Source organism: Balaenoptera ricei, chromosome 9, assembly GCF_028023285.1.
Source record: "Balaenoptera ricei isolate mBalRic1 chromosome 9, mBalRic1.hap2, whole genome shotgun sequence".
Lineage (NCBI taxonomy): Eukaryota > Metazoa > Chordata > Mammalia > Artiodactyla > Balaenopteridae > Balaenoptera > Balaenoptera ricei.
The window spans coordinates 104,512,068-104,533,149 of record NC_082647.1 but is presented as its reverse complement, the minus strand read 5'-3'; the positions used below and the strand labels follow the sequence as shown (position 1 = coordinate 104,533,149).

The 21,082-nt window shown below is 42.9% G+C and overlaps 1 protein-coding gene across 1 annotated transcript in view; it reads right to left on the bottom strand.

Moving 5' to 3' along the window:
- HECW1 (HECT, C2 and WW domain containing E3 ubiquitin protein ligase 1) overlaps positions 1-21,082 on the bottom strand; it is a 237,124-nt gene that overhangs the window by 11,671 nt on the left and 204,371 nt on the right. The window contains exons 22-23 of the mRNA XM_059932896.1: positions 4,394-4,492; positions 3,585-3,714 (exon numbers count right to left, since the gene is read on the bottom strand). Of these exons, the coding sequence (XP_059788879.1) occupies positions 3,585-3,714; positions 4,394-4,492 (229 nt within the window). The remainder of the gene's footprint in view (positions 1-3,584; positions 3,715-4,393; positions 4,493-21,082) is intronic.

Here is a 21,082-nt window from a genome sequence, read left to right as displayed (position 1 = left end):
TTAAGGGGTTCACCTTGCTGCTCAATGCTGTAAGAAAAATGAGGCATAACTGTACTTAGTTACTGATTAAAAAATATATGTATATATTTGGCACTCATGGACAAGGTACCTAAACAAAACAGTTCACAGAAGTCTGTTGATTACATTTTCTTTTATCACTTGGGTGACTAGGGTAAATATGAAATACTTGCCAATTATAACATAATAATTGCCACCCAAGACCCATATTCTTTGGAGCCTCTGGATTTTAGCTGCCCAGTTAAAGACTATTTCCTGACACTAAGTGTGTGATGTAATCAAATTCTGGCCAATAAGGTATAAGCGGGGGTGTTGTATGGCACTTTCAGGGGGCCTCCTTAAAGGGAGGGGCTGTGCCCCTTTGTCCTGCTACTTCAGACACGGACGTGATGGTTGGGGCACCGTATGCATCTGGGTCATGAGTGCAGGTGGCCATCGTAGGGACCGCAGCCTTGGGTTGCCTGCCTCCACACTTTTATGTGCGAGAAAAATATACTGTTAGTTTCCGCAGGGTCATTGGGTTTCTTCATTAGCAGCTGAACCTAACCTTAACTAACACACCCAGGAAAAGCCTATGGTGACTTTCAGCTGCATCTGTCTGTCTGCTCTTCACTCCATAACTTGCCAAAAGAAGGGCTGAGACTCGATTTTCTAAAACCAAAATCGTCATTCTTGGTGACCTCATTTGAAAAGAAACAGGATCGCTTAAGCTCTAAACAGATAGATATTATTCTAGATCTATAACACATCCTTATTTTTATCGCTGGGAACATTTTGAACTTTCTCTGAGTTGTTCAACTCCTACGCTATATACACCTGAAGAATTGCTCTTCTTATTTTCAACGTTATTTTTTTCCCTCTAGTTTATGTATTTAGTCATTTGTAGTTTACTTGATTTCTTCCTGCGTCCATGGAATAAAATTTAAGTGCTATGAATGGCCATACAATGAAAAGCAAGTTTCTCTCCCACCTCATCTCCTAGCCATACAATCTCCCTACTTGGAGAAAATCACCCTTCCCTCCCTTCCAGGGAAGGGGAATGTATACACTAGGGAATACATATAGATCATCTCTTTTCCCATAAACGATAGCATATTATACACACTGTTCATCATCATACTTTTTCAATTGAAAATACACCTTGACCATTGTTTCATACCAATTTAGACCTGTCTTATTCTTTCTTTGTTGTTGTTATACTACCCGGTTTATTGTTTATGATTTATATGTAAACGGATGGGCTGGGGTGTCAGACCACACATCCCACTAGCCCACTATTCCACTGTGTGAGTGAATCATCATTTATTTCACCAATGCTCTACGGCGGAACATTTAGATTGGTTCAGATCTTTTGCAATGATCAACAACGCTGCAATGAAGATCCGAATCCATTAGTCATTTCAGTTGGGTGTGAATATGTCTGTAGGGCAAATTTCTAGACGTGGATGCTGAGTCAAAGGCAGGTGCGTTTAGAATGAGGATAGATATCACAAAGGTGCCTTTCATAGAGGATGAAGCAAACTTCTGCTTACTCCCACCTACACTCCTGTATAGAGTGCCTGTTTCTCTACACCATCTCCAGAATAGAATACTGCTAAGCTTTCTGATTCTTGACATTCTCATGAGGGAAAATGGTATTTCACAATGCTTTAATTTGCATTTTAAAAAATAGTGAATGAGGGTGAGTATTTCCTTCCCTGGGAACTATCTACTTATATTCTTTGCTAATTTTCTATTGTGCTGTCCATCATTTCTTACCAATCTGCAGAATCTCTTCCTATATTGAAAGAAATAGCCTTTTGTCTGTTTTATGCATTACAATGTAGTAAATATTATGCCATTTTTACTTTATGTTGTATTTTTGCCATGCAGTATTAAAAAAGTAATTTTAGTTGACTGTCTCAATCTTTTCCTTTATGACTTTGAAAGTCTGTGTCACATCTATAGCAGCATTCCTTACTGCAAGATTAAAAAGAAAAATCCTTTCATTTTCATCTTTTTGTTGTTTTTTTAAACATTCAGCTTTTTCACCCCTGTGGAATTTATTTTAGCACAACGCGTTAGGTTTGGGATCTAACTTAAGTTTTTTTAAGTTGGGTTCCCATTTGTCTTAATATATTTTGCTAAATAACTGTTTATTTTACAAATTTACCCTCTACTATAGGGCAAATGTAAAGGATGGGCTAAAAAGTAGTCATGCAGAGGAACAGTGTATTTTACACGTTCCTCTGGTATACAGGAAGACAGTTAAATGAATCGTATATTCTTGAACATATTTACAACATATAGCTGTAAGAAGAAATAATTTTTTGTCAAGTATAGAAGAGAATATTCTTCAGAGGTATGTTTTACACACAGGCGATGCACCAGAACAGTGACATTTTCCAGGACCTGTCCAAGATGCTTGATTGAGCTGTGGGTGATGGGAGGTCTGCAAGGTTCAGTGGGTAACTCTCAGCACGCTGTCCACAGTCACGCAACGTACTCATAAAGTAAACCAGCTTAATTCTCACAACACCCCATTACAAATTACACACGTCATGGAACCTCTTGTAAATGATATTCTCAAAACCTTAATTGCTAAATCTGCTCAGGCTGTGGTTGGTCTGATAAAACCGTAACCCAGAAAAATTCAATGTTATATAAACACCGGTAGAAAAAGAAATGGGAAGCTTATCTTATTAAATAGTACTGAAGTATATGCATTTTGGAGAGGTAAATATCTGGATGCTAGTGATAAAAAGAAGTATTATTGTAGTTGCACAGATAAGAGAAATACCTCACAGATGTATTGCACACTTTACAAAAATGCTTTCTGATCCATTATCACATGTGATTTTCAAAAAACTCTATAAACTAGATCCATGTCAAAACAAGAAAAAGAAGACATGGGTACCTTTAATAAAGGGAATAGTCCTCAAAGAATTATATCTTAAATGAATGACAGTCCTTGTTTTTAAACACAAAATCCTATTACTATGTGATCCAGCAATCCCTCTTCTGGGTATATATATCCAAAAGAATTGAAAGCAGGGACTTGAACAGATATTTGTACACCTGTGTTGATACCAGCATTATCCACACTACCCAAAAGGTGGAAACCACCTAAGCGTCCATCAACATATGAATGGCTAAACAAAATATGGTATTTACATACTATGGAATATTATTCAGCCCTAAAAAAAGGAGGCAATCCTGTCACATGCTATAACATGGATGAACCTTGAAGATATTACGCCAAGTGAAATAAACTGGTCGTGAAAAGACAAACACTGTATGATTCCACTTATATGAGGTACTCAGAGTAGCTAAATTCAGAGAAAGAAAAAGCAGAATGGTTGCCAGGGACTGGGGAGGGGAGAAATGGGGAGCTATTGTCTAATGGGCAGAGCTTCAGTTTTTCAAGATGAAGAAGTTCTGGAGATGGTTGCACAACATTGTGAATCTACTCAACCACACTGAATGGACTGTACCCTTCAACATGGTTAAGATGGTAAATTTCATGGTACGTGAATTTTCCACAGTAAAAACCAAAATGTCTTTTCCAAGACCCACATCTCACAAACCTGGCCAAAAACTTCTTCATTAACTGTGAATGTGAGGTCGAGGATGTCTGTGATGTTGTTGTCCTTCATCCATTGCAAGCTCTGGTGGAATTCCTCATCCAGATATTCCAGGTCACTCAAATCACAGGGCCTGGGTGTATTCAAAGGGAGAAAGGTAAACGGATTGTTTCAATAAACAGCTGCCCAGACCTCATGCCAAAATGTGGTTATGTCACTCCTGGCTAAAGTGACACAGACGTATTCTAACAATTGGATACTTTTGAATATACTGATGAACCTTTTTAGTTCATTCAGTAGTTTTTTATTGGAAAGGGAAATTTTAAAATGTTTACAATAATAAACACAAAACAATTATTGACTCAGGGACTCTCCATGGCTGTTAGAGAAGAGTATCATTTGAAAACAACCAAATTATAGACAGATCAATTCTTTTTTATTTCCTTTTTCTTCTTCCAGTTTTATTGAGATATAATTGACATACGGCACTGTATAAGTTTAAGGTGCACAGCATAATGACTTACATACAAGGACAGATCAATTCTACTTAGTAGTTTCATGCAATGCTTGTAATGTTACTATATTTATATAAACTGATTTATATCTGTTATATGATGTTCTCTTATGCTTACATAAAATCTCCAAATGCATTTTTATTGGACTAAAAGGTTTATGTGATATCTAAGCACTCAAAAAAGTAAATCACCATACACCTAACAGGAATGATTAGGGAAAAACAGGGACAAAAGGGTCAGAGGTGCCAGAGAGGCCAGCGCCTCTGGTCCCACAGGCAGGGCCGGGTGGACACTTACAGTCTCAGGAGTGCCTTATAGAAGGGCCTTGTGAAGAAAGCGTCCAGAAGGTACTGATGGATCAGAGCCAGGCCTAGGATTCGACCACTAAACCTGAACCTGGAACACAGACAAGGCAGAGCAACTGAAGGGCAGGTGGGAAATTACACTGTTAAATATTTTCATTTGTAGTGTTATCTGATGTGTTTCTTCATAGTACTCATCTTAAGCCGCTTGAAAAATCTGCCAATTGATGACACAATGGAGGCACCCATTCTTCTTATTCTTTACCATAAACAATGGCTATGAACTTGGTATGTACTAAGGAACCCTCCTCTCCCCCAAGTACCCAAATAGAATCATTTTGCTGGAATTCTTTCCTCAGACCTGAGAGTATAAGGACCTAAGTGATGAAAAGAGCTGGTGGAGGGGAATTCTGGGACCCTAGACAGTCAGTCAGCATTTTAAAAAATTATTTATTTATTTTCTCTGAACACATTTTTTTTTTAACATCTTTATTGGAGTATAATTGCTTTACATTGTTGTGTTAGTTGCTGCTGTATAACAAAGTGAATCAGCTATATGTATACATATATCCCCATATCTCCTCCCTCTTGCATCTCCCTCCCACCCTTCCTATCCCACCCCTCTAGGTGGTCATGAAGCATGAGCTGATCTCCCTGTGCTATGCAGCTGCTTCCCACTAGCTATCTATTTTACATTTGGTAGTGTATATATGTCCATGTCACTCTCTCACTTCATCTCATCTTACCCTTCCCCCTCCCCGTGTCCTCAAGTCCATTCTCTACATCTGCGTCTTTATTCCTGTCCTGCCCCTAGGTTCTTCATAACCATTTTTTTTTTTTTAGATTCCATATATATGTGTTAGCATACTCTATTTGTTTTTCTCTGACTTCACTCTGTATGACAGACTCTAGGTCCATCCACCTCACTACAAATAACTCAATTTCGTTTCTTTTTATGGCTGAGTAATATTCCATTGTATATATGTGCCACATCTTCTTTATCCATTCATCTGTCAATGGACACTTAGGTTGCTTCCATGTCCTGGCTATTGTAAATAGTGCAAACAGTCAGAAATGAACCTGAGGATCTGAATCTAAGGATATGGAAAGTTTTCTGGACCATGCCACCTGAAGGTCTAATGTGTGCCTGACCCTACGCTGGGAGGTGGGGAACTTGAGTATGAATCACATATGGCGGTTGTGCTCATGGTCAGTGGGGAGAAGTACGTAGAATCCCACTGTGGTAAGCGGTAAGTGGAGCCTACATCGTCACACAAGAAGAACAAGGTCTCTGCTGGGAGGAACTAATCACATAGACCTGGTCACCTCCAGATGTAAGGGCCTTCACTGATTTAAGACCTTGTTGGGGCAAACTGCTTCCTGGCAGTTTTGCTGGTGATTTGCCTAGCTGCGTGCTACGGCTCCCGAGAGCTTGGTCCCATTGTTGCCCTGCTCCTAAACCAGTTTCCCGTCTGCCTGGTCTAGCACGCTGGTTCCCTCACCCTGTGTTCTGCCCACCCCTGGTACCTACTTCCATGATTGGGGTCTCTCCTTTCTCTTCCTATCTAACTAGATTTTCACCTAAGCATAGACTTAGCTGTGACTTTTTTCAGATCCTCCCAGTTGGAATTTCCAACTAAGCCATGACCTTTCATGAGGCTCTTTTTAGACTCAGAAGGCTCTGTACTCTGTAACTGCTATAAAAATGGTTTAAATGAATAGATGATCAGATCCTGTAATAAGTGTAATCATAAGCAGCACTTCAAATTGCCATTTTGGAAGGAGTCGATTCTTTTTGCCTGAAATAACATGTAAATATTATTGACTCCGGGGAGACCAGAGGCGAGTAGAACGTTAGTAAAGGTGCTAAAGGGGCACCGTGGATGGGGAGGCTCATGGAACAGCTGAACATCTTACAGTCCTTGAGGCCAGGGTACACCATCGGTGCTGCATCCCCCAGTGGTCTTTCCTGATACCCCAATAACCAACGGGTCCCCAACATGGCGGCCACAATCCTGCATACTCCATGCCGGCTTACCCACTCTAACGGACTCTGAGGCATCACAACTGATGTTCCTAACATGATGTGGGGCTGTGGCCACGTGGTGGAGACGGTGAGACCACCCACAGTGGCAAGAGAGCAAACGTCAACACAGAGGTGCCTGCCAAGAACCTCCCTCACTTAGAGGTGGCCCTGAAAGGCCTAGTAAAGAGAAATGGTAATCTCAGCAGCCAGTAGTGTCTGCAGAAATGGAATAGATAAAAATATTACATGAGAATACTATTTTCAGCTCAATGTTAAAAAAGGGACTATCTCAATAAATTGTAAATTCTCCAGCAAAATACACGTTATTCAAATCTGTTCAAGAAGAAGAACTTAAATAGACAAATGACCATAGTATAAACTAGAAAACTTTGAGGAAAAAGGACTATATTCAGAATTGATGCTGGGACTGTCCATATATGGACAGAAAACACCCCTACTATTTAAATAGCTCCAGAAACCAGAAAAGGGTAGAAAACTTCTTACTTCATCATTATGAACTACCATAACCACAAAATGGAATCTGGAAAAGAGTAAAAGAAAGGAAACTAAAGACATCTCACTTATACATTAAAAACGTCCTAAATAAAACACAAGAGAAAGTACCAGTCCATTCCCTGAATAATGCCAGATGATTAAGGATGTTTGATTTTAGGAAACTAAGGACAATTTACTATTAGGCATTCTATTATTACAATTAATAACGATGTCAAGAGACAAAAATCATATGGCTTTTCTTTTTTTTTTGGTTAGAAGCTGAAAAGTTACTTGAAAATATTCCCCGTCTGTGATAGCACTTGTATGTGAAATCTAAAGAAATGATACAAATGAACTTATTTACGAAACATAAATAGACTCACAGACTTAGAAAACAAACTTATGGTTACCAAAGGGGAAAGGTGGTGGGGAGGGATAAATTAGGAGGTTGGGATTAACATATACACACTAGTATATATAAAATAGATAATCAACAAGGTCCTACAGTATAGCCCAGAGAACTCTACTCAATACCCTGTGATAACCTATATAGGAAAAGAATTTGAAAAAGATTTTATATATATATGTGTGTGTGTTTATATATATATATATATATATATATATATATATCTGAATCACTTTGCTGTATATCTGAAACTAACACAACATTGTAAGTCAACTGTACTCCAATATAAAATAAAAATTTTTTAAAAATGGGGTAAAAGGGGACCAAGAAAAAAAAATATCCACTGCCAATTTCTGAAGAAATCTTTGTAGTAAACCAGGAATAGAAGAATACTTCCTTACATAATGAAGAACATTCGTATCAGCATCATATCTGACAATAAAAATACAGGATGCTGGTTACCACCACCCTTCACAATGTTCCATCACTTGTAGTCACTGTAACTCATTACAAGTGAAACATGGGAAACAGATTAGAAATAACGTTTATGGAATGCCTATTGGGCCAACACATATTATGTTATCTCGTTGATCCTTGCTACAACTCTATTTGATGACTACGGCTATCTTCATTTCACAAGAAATCTAGGGTCAAGAATTAGCCCCGGGCAAGCGGTACAGTGGGGAAACTGACCCATATCTGCCAGAAGCCAGACCAAGCCTTTTCCTTTGTGTCCATTTTGAGAAGCTGGACAGTAGTGACGTTAGTCCTCTGGTCCAGGGGCCAGGCTGTCTGGTGTGTGACCTCGTGCCAGGACTTAACCACCTATTCTTCATTTCTTCTTCTGGAAAAATGCACTCTTCAAGTCATAACTATTACTATTTTATGTTGGCTTCCAATACCTCCTTGTGCTAATTAGGAATATTTTGAGTCAAGTAACCTTCAACTAGTTTAAGCCAAAGGGGGAATTCATTGTAAGGTCCTGGCAGTGTCTCAAGAAATGCAGGGTCAGGAATGCAGTTGAGCGTCAGGTACTGGGGTGACTTCACCCTCCCTCATCCAGTGTCTCCCCTTAGCTCCTCTCTGTGCATGTCTGCTCCTTTCTTCTCTCTCACTGCCAACGCTGCTCATGTTTTTCAGCCTGGAGTTCAAGCCCCTAGAGAGACCAACTTGACTTTCACTGACCTAGGTCCAAATTTCCAGCATGATTCCGTGATTGTCCCAACTCATGTTGGATGTCCACCCTGCCCCAATCCTGAGCGGTCAGGAAAGCAGGGTCTGGGGAGGAGATCTCGGAGGCTGGTGTCTTGCTCAGCACTTTGAAGCTAGGATCACCGTGGCTTGCCTCTCCACCAGGGGCTGGGATCAGATGGAGGGTGGCAGATGGGGTTGTTTTCAGCACATGGGACTGCAACGCAGACCACCCACTGAGAATTGTTTATTTGCTTTGAACGGGGTCAGGCATAAGATGGAATTTCTAAAGACAAAATTATACTGGTTTCACAGGCTGATGTGGGCAACTGGTAGGCCCTTGATATTTTTTCATAGCTGGGCAAGCAATCCATGATAATGTGGTTTGGCTTTATATAAACACAGACAGGATGGCTCATAGCCAGTCCAGTACGTACAGTAAAATCTATTCCAGAGAGATGAGCTATGATCTGGGATGTGTTCGTACAGAGCATAATACAGGGACTGTACAATTCAAATCCAAACAACAGCTTAAAAGGCAGAGATGGGAATGGAAAGCCTTTCCTAGTTGATGAATTGCCCTGACAATCTCACGAGAAAACATCTTCCAGGGCTTGTACACCTCCTTTATTTATCTCACCCAGCTTCAACAACTGCTTGCTAGGAAATTGACTGTGCTTGTTGTCAGCATTGGTTGGAAATGTGTAGGAATTAGGAGATGGAAAGAAAGTCCTTTTCTTTAGCCTCTGGATTGATCACTGGAGAAACTATCCAGATAATTTAAGCAAAACAAAACAAAAACAGTTTATGTTTTGACCTAAGTTATCTGGCACAAATAAAGAGTCCTAAGGATCAATGAAAGTGAGTGTCTACAGAAGGAGCGGCCTTCTCCTCCCCTGCCCACAGTGGGCATTTGTTACTTTACTATCCAGGCCCCAGGGTCTCCAGTTTGCGAGCCCGCCTCCGCCCCCTCCGTGTGAACGTGCAGGACCTTAGGTACCCCTTCTATTCAGGGGACCCTCGAGGGGTCTCATCGGATGCTGCAGGCCAGCCCTGCTCCTGGGTGTGGCGCTGTTCCTTCTTTTTTCTGGGCTGCCATTCCTGAAGCCATACTGATCTCAGCACATCCCCAGGGATGGTTACCGTGCTGCAGGTTCTGGTGCCACTGCCCCCAGGCTGCTGCTCAAGATGTGCCCTTCTGAGTGGCCTGTGCCCACTTCTATTTGGCTGGTAGGGAAACAGCTGCTCTGTGTTGACCTGCTCTGGTTAGAGGGGGCTCACAGCAGAGTTGCTGGGGCCCCGAGGGTTTCATGGGCCTGCTTTGGAAGTTCACTCCACGGCCCTTTCATCCCTTGGCTAGCAAAGCCAGGGTGGGCTTAGGGGACATCTATCCCCACGCATTCACATCTGAACCTCAGTGCTGCTGGTCACTTGTTGGGCCATTCTTCTGCTTCTCTTGGGCTGTATTGTTTCTGAGGACCCCAGATTCCCTGCTTGCAATGTGCCTTCTGTTGCCCCACCGTGTCCTTCGCAAGCACGTGGGACATGCCCACAGGATCTGATCCCAATGATGGGCACCATGCAACTTCTCTTCACTGGAGAGGCCTCGGCTACCAGGTAAATCAGCAGATAAATGTGCACACAACGTGGAGGACACGAGGAGATAAGGTATGTCCCCCGACCGCATGTCCCAGTCATGTCTAAATCCACGTGCCAGCTACACCAGGCCGGGTCCCACCTGGGACCCTCTCCCTGGTACTAGAGGTTGGGTCTCAACCTTTCCTCCATCCCAACCACCTGAAGAATGTGACACCCTGAGGGGTCAGGAACGAGGCCTTCCTCCACCAGTAATCCTTAAGTTGGGGGAAAGACAGAGTTTCCCTCTGGCTCCCTCTTGGGTGTAATATGAAAACTCCCCAGGAGATTTTGATTGGACATCACCTTAAGATGTGTTACTGACTTTTAAAAAACACATAAGCCATTTTTTTTCTATTTATTTACTGATAAGAGATGATTCCACAGAAACCCATTTGGACCTAAGACATCACAAAAAGATGTTCGTATATCAAAATACAAAGAACCCCATATTTAATAGGAAAGAAAAAATCCTCTTTATTGAGAGTCAGTCAAATACGGGTCTCGTGAGAAGGCCTGGTCTGTCTTCCTTCAGGGGAGGAATGTGGACAGCTCACAGATTTCTCAGCCTAGCCCCACCCACCTTGCGTTGTGTGTTTTTTTTTTTAAAGATTTGGTTTTTTTGATGTGGACCATTTTTAAAGTCTTTATTGAATTTGTTACAATATTGTTTCCGTTTTATGTTTCGGTTTTTGGTTGCGAGCGAGGCATGTGGGATCCTAGCTCCCTGACCAGGGATCAAACCCACATCCCCTGCCTTGGAAGGTGAAGTCTTAACCACTGGACCACCAGGAAGTCCCCACCCTGTGGTTTATAGAAACATCCCTTGGACTAAATTCTTCTCAAATCCTTGGTTTTCAATATGTTGCAAGTTTTTGTTTTTTGGTATCACCAACCCTGACCCTCTTACCAAAGAAAAATAACAGAATTGGGTATTTTTTAGTGTAAAGAAAAATGTAAGCAACATAGACAACATCAAATAAAAGTGCATCAACCCCATCTCCCGAGGCAACGTTCTTGACCCTGGTGGGTCTTTCCCCCGAACATCAGCGATGAGCACACACATGCCTATGTGAATGGGGTCGCCTTGCCACTCCTGCTCCTCTGAAACCTCCTGTTTTCACACCACAGCACAGCCCAGAGACCCTCACATATCTTCAAGCATAGGTTTTCATCATCTAATTTTAGTAGACTCCAAAGTATTTCATTTTCTGAATCTTCTATGCTTGGTTTGGCCCTTCCCACTCTGATGGAAACCTAAGTGGTTTTCATCTTTACGCATCTGCTCACAGGTATTGGAGGGGGACAGCATACAGCCAGTCAACTCTGGGACCATGGGAGAACCTCTGAAATGGGCAGATGTCACTTTTCAAGCATCCTCATCAACACGTCAGCAGACATCTGGGAGATTAACTTGAGTTGCCTCTGATAAAAGCAACTGCAGCCACTCTGAGCTTTCCTAATGATGCTGAGGGAGATTACGGCAGGAAATCTGAAAGCAACCGATGTTACTGGCAAGGGTTTATCTCACTTCCATCTGGGTTTTGCACATTGCAGTGAGCGTTCAAAGGCAACAGAGTTTCACATATTTCCAGCTCATCTTCCCACCTGGTTTAAAAGGCCCAGCAAAGACTTCACTCTCCCCTTGAGAGGGTTACTGTTTATTGATTCATTACTCTTTGGGTTGTTTGCTAATAATCCAAGAAAAGCAGTATAGTGGAGAGGACCACGTTGCAAGCTCTGACGTCAGGCTGCTTCGGTTTAACTCTTCTGATCTGTGTGACTTTGGGCAAGCTGCTTACCATCCCTGGACTTCAGTTTACTCATCTGCACAATGGGATCATAATGGTACCTACTCTATAGGGCAACTGCCAAGATGCTGAAAGGCTTTGCCCAGGGACTAGTGGAGGTCAGTCTACCTGGGGGTTTATCCAGAGACTGGCATGCCTGATCCCTTTTCCAGGCTGAGGATCCTAGGGCTACACATCCAGGCGTGATCAAAGGATGAGAATGTGGACCTGACCAGTGGACTAGTCTGCACTTTCCTGCTGTTGCAGAACTGCAAACTTCTGCTTTGCTTACAGACAGCACTCCTGTATCGCAGTGCGTGGCTACGGGCAAGGGCACAATCCAGATTTGCTGAATTGAATTAAATCGAAAGTTATCATCTGGTTTGATTCCAGTGGATAAACTGTACAAACCTACTGAAAATTCCTGAAACATCATTTGAAGCTTGTTCGATGAGATTAATTGTTCACATTTCCGAAATCTAGAGTAGGTCTCTGTCCCGAAAGATGGACAGAAAGACCAAACTGCAGAGAAGACTTGAGGTCACGGAGTCAATGTATGGGCGGATGTGATGAATGTTTCACACCCAGAAACTGAACTAGCAGGTCTCTCTCTCCCTTTCTCTCTCCCTCTTCCATCTCTCTAATGAAACTTTGTGTAGGAACGTGTTTTAGCAGGAGGTAGGATGTAATAATTTCACGGTGTACTTTTCAACTGATTCTTTAAACAAAAGCAGTTTGCGTAATGGCAAAAAATTTAGCCAGGAAGTTTGGGAGAGGGATTTCTTGTTCACAGGTTAGATTTATGGAAGGGGAAGCAGGATAGTTTGCCAAGTGAAGAAAATAAAAGACCTAATTACACAGCATTGTAAATCAACTATACTTCAATAACATTAAAAAAAAAAAAGACCTCATTACCCTGGAAAGACATTTTGGATAGTGCAACAAAACCCTTTAAAAAGGCTTCTAGTTAATTCCTTTATATGAAAGTGATATAAAAATGGGATAACACCCTCATTGCAGTGCCCAGGCAACATTTCAAGTCTGAAAGGTTCTGCTGTGGTCTTTCTGGTAGTTTGATCCCCTGGCATAAAACTTGTGCCCCTGATAATTGTCTCATGGTGTCTTTTCGTTCCGGTGACCTTTCAGGCTCTTCTTGACCTGTAAGCCATCAATCTCTCTCTGTATGATTCTTGGCTTCTGCATCTTTTCATGCACCACCGCTAAGCACCAGAGGTACTCCCTGTACCGGCTTCAGCCTTGAGGAACCCAAAGCTGGCCCCATCTCCGGGCCTTCCTGCCTGGAAAGGGCATCAGACGGTGTGTTAGGGAGCTGTAAAGAGCTGGACGCTTGGTGACAATGTGCTTGGCTCTGCTGCCTTCGGTGAGGGGATGGGGGACTGAGGCAGATACAAGAACAGCTGGCAGGACACTGAGGTCTGCTCAAAACCCGGCACACAGTCTGCAGACCTTGATGGCTTCTTCCAAACAGCACGGTATCTTCCGCAGCACAAACACCTTCAGAACCAGCACTGCACTGGCAAATGCTAGAGGCTCAAAAGCATTTTCCTGGTCACTGAATGAAGCCAGAGGGCTGCTAAAACTGCCCCTGGGCCTGAATACCCCCAGACCACTGTCACAATGGCCTGTCTCCCAAGCTATGACTCTGGGACGGCACCCTCCTGTGCACGGCCTACCTCCTGCAGACTGACAGCTGAGTTCTAGAAGGTTTTCCCTGCAGCAGTCATGTTTTCCATCCCTGCTCATTTCCGGCTCTTCCGCCATCACCGCTTCCCTGGCAATGGACCAGGACTTGCAGGGGTTAAGGTCCTTTAAGAGGTCTTTGCGGTCCTCCGAAGAACAGAGCCGGTTCCTCAACTGTAGCACAGTTGACATTTGCTGTCCTGTGCCCTGCAGGGTGTTTCACACCCCCCCTGGCCTCTGCCCACCAGACGCCAGTACCACCCATTCCCCCAAAGTTGCGATCACCAAAACTGTCTCCAGACATTGCCAAATGTCCCCGGGTGGGGCTGGGGCAAAACCACCCTCTTCAGGAGCAGGATATCCTAATAGGTGGTCATGGTCTCCTTTCTGACACATGGGCACCGTCTGCCTGTCCTGGGCCCTCGAAGGCAGTGAAGGTCACAACCTCCAGGCTTTGTGCTCCACTCTGCACGTATCTGAGCAGTTTTTATCACTCCCTTAATTTCTAAGTGTGCCTTGCGACTCCACCAAACATCATTTTAGACTCCCGCCTAGAACGTGGGCTCTAGGTCTCTCTTGGGAAAAGGATGGGAGGGGAGAATAATTCCTCCCAAATGTACCAGATTGTGTCATCCTTTCTGAGGGGATGATGTCTGATCTGAATTAAGAAAAGGAGTGAGCTTCCAGGAGAAGGAGCCTTGCAAGCTGGGGCAACAGCAATGCCGGAGGTGGGATCATATATGGTTTGCTTGAATAACAATAAAGAGGGCAAAGGGGCCGGACACCGGAGAGAGAAAGAGAAGATGGGAGAACATGAGTTTGGAGACATTCCCCAGGAGACAGGTCGTGCAGGGCTTGGCAGGCATGGGAAGGAGTGTGGATTGTATTCTGAGTGTGATGGGAATCCACTGGAGGTCTCCTGTAGGGCTGATGGGATGAACTGATTGATGTTGGGAATGATCACTCTGGATGCTGCAGGGAGAGAGGTGAGGCTGGCATGAGTGGGAACAGACACTCCCAGACACTGCAGGAGTTCAGAGGCTCCTGAAGTAATCCAGGTGGGAGGTGATAGCAGATTACACTGGGGTAGTGGGGGTGGAGGTGATGAGCTCAGATTCGGGATGTATCTTCATGACACAGCCAAGAGGATTTGCTGATGGATTGGATGGGAGATGTGAGAAGAAGAGAGGCATCAAAGACAGTCCATGGTCTTGGGCCAGAGCAATTGTCTAGATGGTGGTGCCATTTAATGAGATGGGAAACACCAGAAGAGAAGGTTTGGAAGAGAAACTTGAGAGTTCTCTTTTAGACCTATTAAGTTTGTGATGCTTACTAAATATCCAGGTGGAGCTGTTGAGTGGGCAGTTTTACCAATCAGTCAGGATTTCCAGGAACAGGGCCAGGCTGCAGATGTTAATGTGGGGTCATGAGGATGGAGCTACATGAATCCATGAAGTTGGATGAGATCACCAAGGAAGTGCGAGCAGTTGGAGCGGTGGACCAAGGGCTGAGCCCTAAACAGTGCAACATCCAGGGATCTGGAAGTTGACAACAAAGGCAACTGGGCAGGCACAGGGGATGAGTTAGGATGGGAACCAAGGGATGTGGAAAGTGTTCAGGAAAGAGGCAGAAACCAACTGTGTCAAGTGCCTCTGAGATCAAATAATAGGAGGTCCAAGAGTTGCCCACTGGGTTTGGCAACCCTGATGAGAGCTGTTTCTGTGGAGGGAAAGGGGAGGAAAGGCTGGAGAGAATGGGAGAAGAGAAAGCAGAGAAAGTAAGCACAGATAACTCTTCGTAGGAATGTTTCTTTAAAGGGGAGCTGTGAATCAAAGTGGTAGGTGGAGGAGGGTGTGACATCAAAGGAAGCTTGGATTTGTTTTTAAATGTGAGAGAAATTACAGTGTGTTCATGCATTTTTAATCTCAACAAATTTACCGAGTGCTTCCTCTGTGCCAGCTGCGTACAAAGACATGAAGGTAAACGATCGTTCTGAAGAATGTACAGTTCGGTAAGGGGGAGAGATGTAGCAATGCAGCATTTCATTACCATGTAGCACGTGCAGTAGAAGAGGGCACGGGAGGTGTGAAAACCCAGAGGAGGGAGACTTAGCTGACTTGGGAGGGATTAAATCTAGGCAGGCTTCCTGGAGGAAGTGATGACTGAGGTGAGCTTTGAAGAATGAGTAGAAAATTAGTCTGCTTCAGAAGGCAGGGAAGGGCTTTCCAAGAAAATAAAATCATATGAGGAAAGAGGCAGGAAACAGAATGGAATATGTTTAGAACAGCAAGAAATTCACGATGACTAGAGCAGAAAGAGGGAGAAGGGGCAAGATCAGGCCGAATCAAGAGGAAGCGGGAGGTCCTGGAAGGTGTTATTCTCCGTGCCAACGAGTTCAGCCTTTCAGTTGTAGAGAATGGGGACCCGCGGAAGGGCTTAAGCCAAGGGGGTGACATGCTTGCTTTGGGATTTTAGAGAAATCAGCCTGCAGCCATGTGAGGGATAGTTCTAGGAGGGACACAGGGGAGGGTATTACAGTATGTCCAGGGAATTGTGAAGAACATTTTGGAGATAAAATTGGCAGGACAGGGAGCTTTATGTAAGCAGAAGGAGAAGAGAAGGATGACAGGAAGTGGCTCCTGGGAGAGATTAGATGTTAACTTCGAGGGGGATCAAGTTGACGATGTTTAGCAGGGATAAAAGCTAAAAGAGTCTGAAGCTCAGCAGAGAGGTCAGGATAAAAACATAGATTTAGAATTCATAGTTTGACATGGAGAGAACTTTATGGAAGTTTACTTTGATTCCACTGCTATATTTTATGTAAAATTATATCTTTCCATCTACCCGTCTGTCCATCCATCCATCCACCCATCCATCCATCCATCCACCCATCCATCCATCCAATAAAATAGCATGGAAGCACTTAAGTCAAAATATTAATAGCATTTATTTCTGCGTGGGCTTACTTCCTTATGTATATTAAATTTTTTTGCAATGAATGTGGGTTACTGATGTGATAAAATTATATATGTTTATTTGCATATAACAGAGATACAAGGCAAACTAGAAGACATTGGTGTCTCAGAATCTAAGGGAGTAGACTTTGAGGTAGGAGTCCATATCTACTGCAGTGATGTTTCCATTAAGGTCGAGAGGGATAATAGTCCCCTAAGTTTGCGATTAGGTGGTCTCTACTGTTCAAGGAAAGAGCAATTTTGGTGCCGAATACTGATGTCAGATTTCAGTAGGTGAAGGAGAGAATGAGGGAAAGGAGCCGTAAGCAGGGGGAGAGGGTAAAGTATAAAGGCAGATGAGAAAGAGAAATTTTCTGGAGTAAGGGCATGGAGGAGATGGGAACAGATGGAACCAGAGCCTCAGTGGGAGATCTGCGTGGACCGGGAGAAGGGCGATGCAGGGAAGTGTTAGGGTCGGGTGGGTATTTGTAGCCATGGTGGGAAATGGAGGTGGTCCCCTCAGAGTTTCCACTTCAGTAAGATCTGAAGGCATCTCCTCAAAGTGAAGGAGTCTGGTTGGTAGGGGCTTTCAGGCCAGTGGAATGAAAGATGCATCAAAGGACAGGTGAGCTTTGCTGTAGAACCTGCTGAGGTCAGAGAGTATGATTTAGGATTGTACCGTCTCTCAGGATCATTTCATTTTCTCTGGTGCTAGAGGTGCAGGAAACAGCTCTGGTGTTGAACATGGGAGAGTGAGTTATGATATTGATCCAAGGTGGCGTTTTGCCCATCAGATGGGGTGTAAGCATGGAGGGGAGGGGGAATTGTGTACAAGGGAAGGAGGCGTTCAGGAGGCCTGGGGTGAAGGAAACCATGCCAGATGGGCAGGGGATGGTGAGTCTGAGGTGCAAATGAACTTGGTGAGCAGCTGCGCTGGTGGGAGGAGGTGGGAACACTGGCTGTAGAATGATGGATGGAGGGATTTTAGAGTCGTCAATTTCAGATATGGCACAGTTCTGGGTGATAATGAGGCTGGGAGGGCTATTGTGGGAGCAGGTGGCTGGAGTCGAATGTAGATCAAGGTCACCGGGGCTAGGAAAGTTAGTTTGTTTTTTTTTTTTTAATCTAAACTAGTATATATATATATACTTTTTAATTTTTTTATTCAAGTAGAGTTGATTTACAATATTGTATAAGTTTCAGGTGTAAAGCACAGCGATTCAGTTATATACATATATCTATTCTTTTTCAGATTCTTTTCCCTTATAGGTTACTACATAATATTGAGTATAGTTTCCTGTGCTATACAGTAGGAAGTTAAGTCTATTCTCTTCAGCACCTTTACTTAGATAATGTTTCAAGGCATGGGTAAAGAATAGCCTCCCTCATCCCCCCTCAAATTGTTTAAATATTGTAGATGCAAGGCCTGATTTATATTTGGCTTTCATAGCTTCCCTGTGTGTGGAAAGAGCACTGCAAATTAGCTGAGAAAACTTGAAGTTTTCTTCATCTGTCCTGAAAGAGACCCTGCCAACACAAGATAATGACAGGATATGATCTTCTGATTGCTAATTAGCAACTGAAATGAATGTGTCTAGCCCAAGTGCCCTTCACTAAAATCAGCCCTACAGGGGGCAAAGGAGTAAGACCAGGGCTACTTATTCCTCAACATGGCAACATGGTGGGCCAAATGGGCGCCTCCTGTTCAGAGAAAGCTCTTCTAGAAGTATATAATGCAGATTATCTGTATCTGTAGTGGGTTGAATGTGCCCCCCCCCCCCCCCCAAAGATGCATCGTCTTCCTCAACCCTGGATCCTGTGAATGTGACCTTAAGTAAAAGGGTCCTTGCAGATATCATTAAGGATCCCCAAATGAGATCATCTTGGAATATCCACGTGGGCCCTAAATCCACTGCCAAATGTGCTTATAAGAGACAGAAGAGGAGAAGACACAGAAACAGAGCAAAATGCCATGTGAAGACAGAATCAGAGACTGAAGTTATGGAGCCAAAAGCCAAGGAATGCCTGGAGCCACCAGAAGCTGAATGAGTCTAGGAAGGATTCTCCCCCAGAGCCTGGACAGAGAACATGTCCTTGCTGACACCTCACTTTTGGACTTCTGGCTTCTAGAACGGAGAATACCCAGTTTGTGGTAATTTGCTAAGGTAGCTCTTGGAGAGTAATATAGTACCCAATGCAAAGGACACCTCTCTTCCTTCGTCTTCTTGGACATTTATCACTAAACCTATTATTGTAGAGTTTATAAGTTGACCCACTAAAGTCATATTTTTAATTTCATGCAAGAGGAGAATTTATCTAATTTTCAATAAGACACAGACTCTGGTTCCATGCCCAGAATTATATAGGAAAGTTGACCAAAACGTGCTGCTTGCCTGGATTACTGAAATGTTCTGAGATCTGCTCTATCCTCATCTAACTGGGTAAAACAGGAAGGTGAAGGTTTAAAAGGTCTTAATTATCTGAGCTGCAAAGACCAGAGAATAAAGGAATAACAATGTCACTGTACTTCAGGCAAAACCCATAGTGCCCTACTGACCCTTTAAATGTTGCGTCCTTCTCTGCCTGTGACTCATTAAGCCATGCACAGTATTACACAAAAACTGAGTCAGGTGAAAAAAATAATCAATTTGATATAACCTAAACAACTTTTAGGGTTTTCATTCATTCATTCATTCATTCATTCAATCTTTCAACAAATCATAATGAGGTACCTACCATTTTTGAGGCACTGTCTAGTTGCTGGGGTACTTAGAGCACAACAGACAAGGCTCCCAAGCTTCCATGGGGCATATAGACTAGTGACATTATGGTTCAGGAAATTATTAGAATTACTGAACTACTACCTAAGTCTCAACTGAAATGACATTCTGTAATTTCCACCTGACTGGCAAAATAATAATGGCTCTGACAACATAATGTTCTCATGCTACACAAAAGCGTACGTACTGGTATAACCACACACCAGGAACACTTGAAGCTATTTAAGTAATTGGTTCTGAATTAATTGTATTGGTAGAGGGGAAGTATGGGAAGCATAAACAATATATAAATGAATCAACATGATGTCAGGGCTTGCGACTATGTCCCATTTAGCTTGATTGTTTTGAAGATTTATCGACTGATTATATTTTTCTTTATAGCATAGAATTAGTTGATGTTCTTTGAGATGAAAATATAAGGAGAAAGTCCCTAGAAGTCTGGATAGTAAGGAAAGCCAACCTTGGAGTCTACGTTTGCTATTCATCATCTGAAACCTGAAAGTCCTTCTTGCCCCTTTGGGCCCCAGAGGTCCCAAGGCATCTGTCTGGTCTGTTCCCAGCCTGTGCCTGAGGGTCTGTCTCCTGGATTATGTCACACACTTTCTTAGATGTCTGGAGTGATTCCCATGTGTCTTTCACAATGATGTTCCTAATCATTAGATTTATACGTCTCCACCAATTATTCCCCTTCTCAGATCCTGAGACCATTTAGGTACCTTGATCCTGTTCTCAACTTGACTAGGGTTGAACTTTTGTCCCAGGTCCACCTGTGCAAATGTCCTTTTCAACACATTTTTTTTTCCCCAGACAGCTTTACTATTCTTAACTTAGGAAATCCATTCCAGGTGGTTGACCCTGACCCTGGCCCTGGCCCTCCATTCATTCCAAATTCTGTTGCCGTAAAACTCTTCACCCTTCCCACTGCTCTGAATATATATTTCCTCTAATGAAATTGAGGCTAGACAGAAGATAAACCTTTGTATTTTCACAGAACTTATGTTTTTAGAAAAGCTCTTCCAACAGACAAAAAGTCTTTTGAAGACGAGATGTTGACTCTCTTAATTCTATTTGGTATTTAAACAAATCAGAAAATGAACACATCTCTTGGAAAGTACATCTTTCAATGACTTAACCAATAGTTCCAAATTTTAACATTTTTATACTTAGAAAGGGTCAAGTGTAAGGCTTTCTCAGCCACGATATTAACTACATATTGTAATTTATTCTCGGGCTTGTATTGTTACTTGAGTACTTTCATTTCCTTTGTCCTCAAAGCAAATTTTTAAGGTGAGCAGCAGCCATTTCCATTTACTTAATCAAGCCGTAATGTATCCACAAAAAAGTTTGAGTCACCTAATCGAAGCCTAATTTTTAATCCCCAGGTTACATGTTACGACACTGAAGTAAGGTAATGTAAACAGCCTGGTCAAATTAATTAACTTTGCTTCTTTTGAAACCTTTGCTCAGTTTAAATCCTAACACACCAGGGAAATTAGGAGAACAGGAAATGGCATCTCCCGCCTCTGTGCGGCACAGAAACTTATTCACACCTCCACCAGTGGTCACTTATACAAAACGTGCTGTGACTTCTTGTCTACTAATATAAGCATCCAGGAGAGCTAAAGGTGGGAAACCCAGATCTCTACAGTGGGAACTTATTTTTTTTTGGTAAGTCCTTTCAATGTTAGGTTGAAACAGCCTCTCCA